We start from the raw sequence: 11256 nt of genomic DNA, 5'->3' as shown, positions 1-11256 counted from the left end.
CAACAACAAAAATAGCGAATTAGCACAACACCCCATAGACCCATTCAATTCAATTCATTGAGGGCTTATGGTAGGGGAAATAGCCAATAAGGAGGTTTTGCACAAAACAACACCTGGACCTCTTTGTGGGGACATAACAACAAATAAAGGTAAGAAAGCCTTGTAGAATGGAATTCTCCTTTAAAATTGAAGAGTTTGCTACCTACAAATTCTTAATGTGTATTCAGGGAATACTAGGTTATTAGGGGAAATCTAAATGTTGTGGCTTTCCAAGATGTCGGAAGTGGAACCCTGATAAATGTTGCAAACCAGTTCATTTCTATATATGGTACTTGACCAGAATCCCCAGGGTGTCAATACCAGGCCCACTGCTTTCTCCCCATCTTCGCTGAAAATAGCTCATCTACAAAGCTCACATGCATAACATCGTGCGCTGTAGATCAGCCATGCTAGTGTACAAGTGATTCAGATGAAATACACTTCATAGCAGCTAGGTTTTTTTGCACATCACCTTTCCAAGCAGACAGACATGTCAACATTGCTCCATCTGGTTCCTTCCTACTTATATTCATGCCTCTGGAGAACAACATTTTTGCTGTAAGATTATGGAAACCATCCGAGTCCATTAAAAACAACTCAAATAAAGTACTTGATATGTCTGTGGATTGATATGCAAATGTGACAATCCAGGGAACATAGATTATAGATTTTACCTTTAAAAATCAAAATTTGTATTGTCAGTGATTTTGAAGTGTGAAAGTTGTACATTCGACCGAAGCAATAGTGAAGTCCATAAAACGATCACATCTACTTGTAAATAGTCTGCATCTCAACTTTCATTTCATCAAAGAATGACCCACTTTGTCGTATTATAGTATAGTTGCTCAAAAGTAGCAAAAATAGATCAGCCACTCTTGTGAAAGTATGAGGGATTCATAAATATTGAACAAATTAAAAAGAGTTTGTGACAAACTAAATTGGAAAAAAGCAAAGAAAAAGGAATATTAAACCATTTAGGCCTGATGTCAAAATAGTCTTCTGAAAGAATATATATATATATATATTCAAAGATTTGCGCCACATTCACGATTTTTGAAAAATAACAGACCTACAAGCTTGTAGCGCACCACTCGGTGGCGCACTGAGCTTGTAGATCTGCTATTTTTCAATAGCTAAATAATGCTTAGTTAAAACAAACGGGTTCCTGTCTTAACCTGATTAGTACGGTATTTTAATACTTTACTAGTCAATGCAGTCATGTTATCTGTGCTTAAAGTACTCTTAACGCATATTTGAATAAAGGCTTTTTACTATGTTTTGTCACTGTTGGGTGGAAACCTTGCATGTCCAAAACTCTTACCCCATTTAGGCCTGAGGCAGATTCTAAAACTTGACAGCCTGCTGCTTTCATTGTTTGAGCATAATAGCCATCAAAATGTCAAATCTAGTTAATTTTTATACTGTAGAATCAGCACATCTTAATTAAAAATAGACCAGCATTTAAACTTCTGATTCATTCATTTTATCAAAATGTCATTATCATAATTATGAACAAACGTTTGTTTCATTGGATTACTTATGTCATATCAAATTTACATTCAAAAGGAATTAAAGACAATCAAGGTAAACATTTTGAGTAGGGTTGACATTGATCATAGTACAGTCTAATACTCTTCTCTGGTCTACCAAGTTAACTTGTGAGTTTCCAGTATATTATCAGTTAGGGTGACCACCAGGTAAAAATCTCAAACCAGCAGCTCGGATTTCAGATGAGTATACTCGTCAATATCAGTGTAGGAAACTTTTTTAGTGGCCGTGAGTAAACAAGGCTGGATACGTCCATCTGTAAAGACAAATGGAGAAAAATAAAATTACATCTGTGGTTTCCAAAGAAAACCAGGCATGAAGAAATGGTTTAAAGTGTACTGTTGGCACCATTAACAACTCCAAGCACTCACTGGATTAAATACTTGGCGTAAACGATAGACCATTTAGTCTCTGCCACCTTCTGACACAGGCTCGACACGCTGTCGGACTGAAACGCCTAAGGGGCAACAAAATAAATAATAATAAACTTACCAAGAACGTTCAGGTTGCCAGGTTACTCTGCAGTGACTCGGTGACAGTATCTGGACAACAGCTCATCACTACATCTGCACACCGCTTCTGAAGAACAAGTTGGTCAACATGAGAAACAATTAAGGCACTAAACCTTTCCCATAATGGTTTCTTGTACAGGGTAATTGAGCCATGGTAAACCAGGTTCTATTCTGTTCGTGTCAATTTGCTTCCAACTATAATCAAAGTATGAGTGCTTCAATAGTGTTCTGTTGGCACTATTAATGACTCCAAGCACTCACTGGATTAAATGCTTGGTGTAAACGATAGACAATTTTAGTCTCTGCCACCTTCTGACACAGGCTCGACACACTGTCGGACTGCAACGCCTAAGGGGCACGCTGGGGAGAAAAAAGAAAAAAACGCATAAAATAGACTTACCAAGAAGGTTCAGGTTGCCAGCAGCCACTCGGTACCAGTATTTAGCCAGCAGAACATCAGTACATCTGCATGCTGCTTCTGAAGAACAAGTTGATCACCATGAGAAACAATCAAGGCACAATATGTTGAACATTTGATCATAATACGCTTTCTCATGCTGACCAAACAGGGCGGTTTGAGACATTGTAAGCCAATTTCTATTCATGTCAACCATATGAGTTTGTTATAGCATCAATAATTAATTGAGTGGCGCGCTATGAGCTTGTAGATCTGCTATTTTTCAATAGCTAAATTATAACATGTTTAAAACACCAAAAGGGGTTCCCGCCCAAAATGGGTTAATTGGCTTTGTGGCCAAAATACAGGAGGCTGAAATTAGACATTAAGGACAGAACAAAGAAATGTGACTTACTTGCAAGCCAGGCGGTATCCATTGATGACTGGGTGCATCTTCTGCGTCACCCGTTCATCTGCACTCTTAAGCAACTCCGCAGCAATGATCACCTGAACAAAACCACAAAAGTGTGTATCAAAAAATCACCAGAATATATTCTCTCAACGCCACAAGAGTTCATCAATTACCACCGCAAACACCACCACAAGAGTTCACCGTTGATCATCCGAGCGAAAAACACACTACAAGAGTTTATCAATGATCAACTGAGCATTCACACTATAAGAGTTTAGCAGTAAGGGAGGACATTTCAATTTAACACCTTAGCAATGCCTAAAATGTTATACAAAACCATAATAATCAATGATGTATAGATTTGAGATTGTGCCTTCATTTGTGAAGGCACATAAGTGGCAAATAAGGCCACTCAACCTTGTCTAATGAAGGACGTTTTCTTTATCCTGTTACTTAACAACACATCTATAGCAGAGGCAGATGTGCAGTACTGAAATCAGGAATTCAATATTTTCATTGGAAATCAGTACTTATCCCAAACAAGGCAGTATTATACTGTGCAGTGCAGAAAATAAATCAGTATAAATACCATGGACCAACTTACCAAGAACATTCACGTTGCCAGGTTACTCTGCCAGGTTACTCTGCAGTGACTCAGTACCAGTATTTTGACAACAGCACATCACTACGTCTGCAATCTGCTTCTGAAGAACAAGTTGGTCAACATAAGAACAAAGGAAAAATATGTTCCATGTAACAGGCACAACATTCAAACCTTTACATACTTGATGCCGATTAAACAGGGTAATTGAGCCATGTGGAGTCAGTTTCTATTCAGTAACCATAATAACTTCTATATTCAACAATAATCAAAGTATGAGTGCTTCAATAGTGTTCTGTTGGCACTATTAATGACTCCAAGCACTCACTGGATTAAATGCTTGGTGTAAACGATAGACCATTTTAGTCTCTGCCACCTTCTGACACAGGCTCGACACACTGTCGGACTGCAACGCCTAAGGGGCACGCTGGGGAGAAAAAAGAAAAAAAAGCATAAAATAGACTTACCAAGAAGGTTCAGGTTGCCAGCAGCCACTCGGTACCAGTATTTAGCCAGCAGAACATCAGTACATCTGCATGCTGCTTCTGAAGAACAAGTTGATCACCATGAGAAACAATCAAGGCACAATATGTTGAACATTTGATCATAATACGCTTTCTCATGCTGACCAAACAGGGCGGTTTGAGACATTGTAAGCCAATTTCTATTCATGTCAACCATATGAGTTTGTTATAGCATCAATAATTAATTGAGTGGCGCGCTATGAGCTTGTAGATCTGCTATTTTTCAATAGCTAAATTATAACATGTTTAAAACACCAAAAGGGGTTCCCGCCCAAAATGGGTTAATTGGCTTTGTGGCCAAATTACAGGAGGCTGAAATTAGACATTAAGGACAGAACAAAGAAATGTGACTTACTTGCAAGCCAGGCGGTATCCATTGATGACTGGGTGTATCTTCTGCGTCACCCGTTCATCTGCACTCTTAAGCAACTCCGCAGCAATGATCACCTGAACAAAACCACAAAAGTGTGTATCAAAAAATCACCAGAATATATTCTCTCAACGCCACAAGAGTTCATCAATTACCACCGCAAACACCACCACAAGAGTTCACCATTGATCATCCGAGCGAAAAACACACTACAAGAGTTTATCAATGATCAACTGAGCATTCACACTATAAGAGTTTAGCAGTAAGGGAGGACATTTCAATGTAACACCTTAGCAATGCCTAAAATGTTATACAAAACCATAATAATCAATGATGTATAGATTTGAGATTGTGCCTTCATTTGTGAAGGCACATAAGTGGCAAATAAGGCCACTCAACCTTGTCTAATGAAGGACGTTTTCTTTATCCTGTTACTTAACAACACATCTATAGCAGAGGCAGATGTGCAGTACTGAAATCAGGAATTCAATATTTTCATTGGAAATCAGTACTTATCCCAAACAAGGCAGTATTATACTGTGCAGTGCAGAAAATAAATCAGTATAAATACCATGGACCATTTAATCATAAACTTACCAAGAACATTCACGTTGCCAGGTTACTCTGCAGTGACTCAGTACCAGTATTTTGACAACAGCACATCACTACGTCTGCAATCTGCTTCTGAAGAACAAGTTGGTCAACATAAGAACAAAGGAAAAATATGTTCCATGTAACAGGCACAACATTCAAACCTTTACATACTTGATGCCGATTAAACAGGGTAATTGAGCCATGTGGAGTCAGTTTCTATTCAGTAACCATAATAACTTCTATATTCAACAATAATCAAAGTATGAGTGCTTCAATAGTGTTCTGTTGGCACTATTAATGACTCCAAGCACTCACTGGATTAAATGCTTGGTGTAAACGATAGACCATTTTAGTCTCTGCCACCTTCTGACACAGGCTCGACACACTGTCGGACTGCAACGCCTAAGGGGCACGCTGGGGAGAAAAAAGAAAAAAAAGCATAAAATAGACTTACCAAGAAGGTTCAGGTTGCCAGCAGCCACTCTGTACCAGTATTTAGCCAGCAGAACATCAGTACATCGGCATGCTGCTTCTGAAGAACAAGTTGATCACAATGAGAAACAATCAAGGCACAATATGTTGAACATTTGATCATAATACGCTTTCTCATGCTGACCAAACAGGGCGGTTTGAGACATTGTAAGCACATTTCTATTCATGTCAACCATATGAGTTTGTTATATCAATAATTAATCACTTTTATACACTTCATTGACGGACTCGGCCATCCATTTTTTGTGGAGTTGTCCCCTCAGCCACCGCAGTATTAACCCATTCTGGGGGGGAACCCCTTTTGGTGTTTTAAACATTATGTTAAAATTTAGCTATTGAAAAATAGCAGATTTACAAGCTCATAGCGGCGCCACCTAGTGGTGCGCTACGAGCTTGTAGGTCTGCTATTTTTGAAAAATTGTGAAAATATTTATTTCAGAAAACTGGAGGATTTAGAATATTTTTTTTAAATTTTGAGGTCAGGCCTAAATGGGTTAAACAAACCCCTGATAGGATGGTTCTGTGTACAGTGGGGACCTCATGTTTATGTACTACAGTTTTTCCTGTGCTATGCATTTTGTTGTGGGTATTTTGAACAGACCTGTGAAGACAAATATCACTTTGGGGACAATTATTTATTTTTTATCGGTTCGAGATTGTGCCATCATTTTATATGGAGGTGGTGGAATTAAGGCCACTCAACCTCCTCAGATCATGAAGGACATTTTGTCTATCCTGCTAGCATAGCCACACATCTGAAGTGGAGGCAGATGGGCAGTCCAAGACCAGGATGTCAAACATTTCACTGAACACTTTTATATACAAACAATATGACGATTCCTGAAGGGCTAAATTTAACCCATTTAGGCCTGACCTCAAATTTTAAAAATTGTTCTAAATCCTCCAGTTTTCTGAAATAAATATTTTCACGATTTTTCAAAAATAGTAGATCTGCTATTTTTCAATAGCTAAATTATAACATGTTTAAAACACCAAAAGGGGTTCCCGCCCAAAATGGGTTAATTGGCTTTGTGGCCAAATTACAGGAGGCTGAAAATAGACATTAAGGACAGAACAAAGAAATGTGACTTACTTGCAAGCCAGACGGTATCCATTGATGACTGTGCGCATCTTCTGCGTCACCCGTTCATCTGCACTCTTAAGAAACTCCGCAGCAATGATCAACTGAACAAAACCACAAAAGTGTGTATCAATAAATCACCAGAATATATTCTCTCAACGCCACAAGAGTTCATCAATTACCACCGCAAACACCACCACAAGAGTTCACCATTGATCATCCGAGCGAAAAACACACTACAAGAGTTTATCAATGATCAACTGAGCATCCACACTATAAGAGTTTAGCAGTAAGGGAGGACATTTCAATTTAGCACCTTAGCAATGCCTAAAATGTTATACAAAACCATAAAATCAATGATGCATATGGATTTGAGATTGTGCCTTCATTTGTGAAGGCACATAAGTGGCAAATAAGGCCACTCAACCTTGTCTAATGAAGGATGTTTTCTTTATCCTGTTACTTAACAACACATCTATAGCAGAGGCAGATGTGCAGTACTGAAATCAGGAATTCAATATTTTCATTGGAAATCAGTACTTATCCCAAACAAGGCAGTATTATACCGTGCAGAAAATAAATCAGTATAAATACCATGGACCATTTAATCATAAACTTACCAAGAACATTGACGTTGCCAGGTTACTCTGCAGTAACTCAGTACCAGTATTTTGACAACAGCACATCACTACGTCTGCAATCTGCTTCTGAAGAACAAGTTGGTCAACATAAGAACAAAGGAAAAATATGTTCCATGTAACAGGCACAACACTCAAACCTTTACATACTTGATGCCGATTAAACAGGGTAATTGAGCCATGTGGAGTCAGTTTCTATTCAGTTTGTGTAAACCATAATAACTTCTATATTCAACAATAATCAAAGTATGAGTGCTTCAATAGTGTTCTGTTGGCACTATTAATGACTCCAAGCACTCACTGGATTAAATGCTTGGTGTAAACGATAGACCATTTTAGTCTCTGCCACCTTCTGACACAGGCTCGACACACTGTCGGACTGCAACGCCTAAGGGGCACGCTGGGGAGAAAAAAGAAAAAACGCATAAAATAGACTTACCAAGAAGGTTCAGGTTGCCAGCAGCCACTCGGTACCAGTATTTAGCCAGAAGAACATCAGTACATCTGCATGCTGCTTCTGAAGAACAAGTTGATCACCATGAGAAACAATCAAGGCACAATATGTTGAACATTTGATCATAATACGCTTTCTCATGCTGACCAAACAGGGTGGTTTGAGACATTGTAAGCCAATTTCTATTCATGTCAACCATACGAGTTTGTTATAGCATCAATAATTAATCACTTTTATACACTTCATTGATGGACTCAGCCATCCGTTTTTTGTGGAGTTGTCCCCTCAGCCACCGCAGTATTAACCCATTCTGGGCGGGAACCCCTTTTGGTGTTTTAAACATTATGTTATAATTTAGCTATTGAAAAATAGCAGATTTACAAGCTCATAGCGCGCCACCTACAGTAGTGGCACGCTACGAGCTTGTAGGTCTGCTATTTTTGAAAAATTGTGAAATTATTTATTTCAGAAAACTGGAGGATTTAGAATATTTTTTTTTAGTTTTGAGGTCATGCCTAAATGGGTTAAACAAACCCCTGATAGGATGGTTCTGTGTACAGTGGGGACCTCATGTTTATGTACAACAGTTTTTCCTGTGCTATGCATTTTGTTGTGGGTATTTTGAACAGACCTGTGAAGACAAATATCACTTTGGGGACAATTATTTATTTTTTATCGGTTCGAGATTGTGCCATCATTTTATATGGAGGTGGTGGAATTAAGGCCACTCAACCTCCTCAGATCATGAAGGACATTTTGTCTATCCTGCTAGCATAGCCACACATCTGAAGTGGAGGCAGATGGGCAGTCCAAGACCAGGATATCAAACATTTCACTGAACACTTTTATATACACACACACAATATGACGATTCCTGAAGGGTTAAATTTAATTGGCTTTGTGGCCAAATTACAGGAGGCTGAAATTAGACATTAAGGACAGAACAAAGAAATGTGACTTACTTGCAAGCCAGGCGGTATCCATTGATGACTGGGTGTATCTTCTGCGTCACCCGTTCATCTGCACTCTTATGCAACTCCGCAGCAATGATCACCTGAACAAAACCACAAAAGTGTGTATCAATAAATCACCAGAATATATTCTCTCAACGCCACAAGAGTTCATCAATTACCACCGCAAACACCACCACAAGAGTTCACCATTGATCATCCGAGCGAAAAACACACTACAAAAGTTTATCAATGATCAACTGAGCATCCACACTATAAGAGTTTAGCAGTAAGGGAGGACATTTCAATTTAGCACCTTAGCAATGCCTAAAATGTTATACAAAAACATAAAATCAATGATGCATATGGATTTGAGATTGTGCCTTCATTTGTGAAGGCACATAAGTGGCAAATAAGGCCACTCAACCTTGTCTAATGAAGGACATTTTCTTTATCCTGTTACTTAACAACACATCTATAGCAGAGGCAGATGTGCAGTACTGAAATCAGGAATTCAATATTTTCATTGGAAATCAGTACTTATCCCAAACAAGGCAGTATTATACTGTGCAGTGCAGAAAATAAATCAGTATAAATACCATGGACCATTTAATCATAAACTTACCAAGAACATTGACGTTGCCAGGTTACTCTGCAGTGACTCAGTACCAGTATTTTGACAACAGGACGTCACTACGTCTGCAATCTGCTTCTGAAGAACAAGTTGGTCAACATAAGAGCAAAGGAAAAATATGTTCCATGTAACAGGCACAACACTCAAACCTTTACATACTTGATGCCGATTAAACAGGGTAATTGAGCCATGTGGAGTCAGTTTCTATTCAGTTTGTGTAAACCATAATAACTTCTATATTCAACAATAATCAAAGTATGAGTGCTTCAATAGTGTTCTGTTGGCACTATTAATGACTCCAAGCACTCACTGGATTAAATGCTTGGTGTAAACGATAGACCATTTTAGTCTCTGCCACCTTCTGACACAGGCTCGACACACTGTCGGACTGCAACGCCTAAGGGGCACGCTGGGGAGAAAAAAGAAAAAACTCATAAAATAGACTTACCAAGAAGGTTCAGGTTGCCAGCAGCCACTCGGTACCAGTATTTAGCCAGCAGAACATCAGTACATCTGCATGCTGCTTCTGAAGAACAAGTTGATCACCATGAGAAACAATCAAGGCACAATATGTTGAACATTTGATCATAATACGCTTTCTCATGCTGACCAAACAGGGCGGTTTGAGACATTGTAAGCCAATTTCTATTCATGTCAACCATACGAGTTTGTTATAGCATCAATAATTAATCACTTTTATACACTTCATTGACGGACTCAGCCATCCGTTTTTTGTGGAGTTGTCCCCTCAGCCACCGCAGTATTAAACAAACCCCTGATAGGATGGTTCTGTGTATAGTGGGGACCTCATGTTTATGTACTACAGTTTTTCCTGTGCTATGCATTTTGTTGTGGGTATTTTGAACAGACCTGTGAAGACAAATATCACTTTGGGGACAATTATTTATTTTTTATCGGGTTGAGATTGTGCCATCATTTTATATGGAGGTGGTGGAATTAAGGCCACTAAACCTCCTCAGATCATGAAGGACATTTTGTCTATCCTGCTAGCATAGCCACACATCTGAAGTGGAGGCAGATGGGCAGTCCAAGACCAGGATGTCAAACATTTCACTGAACACTTTTATATACACACAATATGACGATTCCTGAAGGGTTAAATTTAATTGGCTTTGTGGCCAAATTACAGGAGGCTGAAATTAGACATTAAGGACAGAACAAAGAAATGTGACTTACTTGCAAGCCAGACGGTATCCATTGATGACTGTGCGCATCTTCTGCGTCACCCGTTCATCTGCACTCTTATGCAACTCCGCAGCAATGATCACCTGAACAAAACCACAAAAGTGTGCATCAATAAATCACCAGAATATATTCTCTCAACGCCACAAGAGTTCATCAATTACCACCGCAAACACCACCACAAGAGTTCACCATTGATCATCCGAGCGAAAAACACACTACAAGAGTTTATCAATGATCAACTGAGCATCCACACTATAAGAGTTTAGCAGTAAGGGAGGACATTTCAATTTAGCACCTTAGCAATGCCTAAAATGTTATACAAAACCATAAAATCAATGATGCATATGGATTTGAGATTGTGCCTTCATTTGTGAAGGCACATAAGTGGCAAATAAGGCCACTCAACCTTGTCTAATGAAGGACATTTTCTTTATCCTGTTACTTAACAACACATCTATAGCAGAGGCAGATGTGCAGTACTGAAATCAGGAATTCAATATTTTCATTGGAAATCAGTACTTATCCCAAACAAGGTAGTATTATACTGTGCAGTGCAGAAAATAAATCAGTATAAATACCATGGACCATTTAATCATAAACTTACCAAGAACATTGACGTTGCCAGGTTACTCTGCAGTGACTCCGTACCAGTATTTTGACAACAGGACGTCACTACGTCTGCAATCTGCTTCTGAAGAACAAGTTGGTCAACATAAGAACAAAGGAAAAATATGTTCCATGTAACAGGCACAACACTCAAACCTTTACATACTTGATGCCGATTAAACAGGGTAATTGAGCCAT

General features: G+C 38.8%; 1 protein-coding gene across 1 annotated transcript in view; it reads right to left on the bottom strand.

Moving 5' to 3' along the window:
• Nucleotides 1–1506: 1506 nt before the first annotated feature.
• LOC306939347 (uncharacterized protein) overlaps nucleotides 1507–11256 on the bottom strand; it is a gene marked incomplete at its 5' end in the record, with an annotated part of 28335 nt that continues 18585 nt past the window's right edge. Inside the window, 3 exons of the mRNA XM_079523935.1 lie at nucleotides 1507–1843; nucleotides 2080–2166; nucleotides 9695–9772. Coding sequence (XP_079380061.1) covers nucleotides 2102–2166; nucleotides 9695–9772 — 143 coding nt within the window. The 3' untranslated portion in view covers nucleotides 1507–1843; nucleotides 2080–2101. The remainder of the gene's footprint in view (nucleotides 1844–2079; nucleotides 2167–9694; nucleotides 9773–11256) is intronic.

Source organism: Electrona antarctica (assembly GCF_951216825.1).
Source record: "Electrona antarctica genome assembly, chromosome: 16".
Classification (NCBI taxonomy): Eukaryota; Metazoa; Chordata; class Actinopteri; order Myctophiformes; family Myctophidae; genus Electrona; species Electrona antarctica.
Note: the sequence above shows the minus strand (reverse complement) of the source record. Positions and strands in the feature narration are given on the sequence as shown.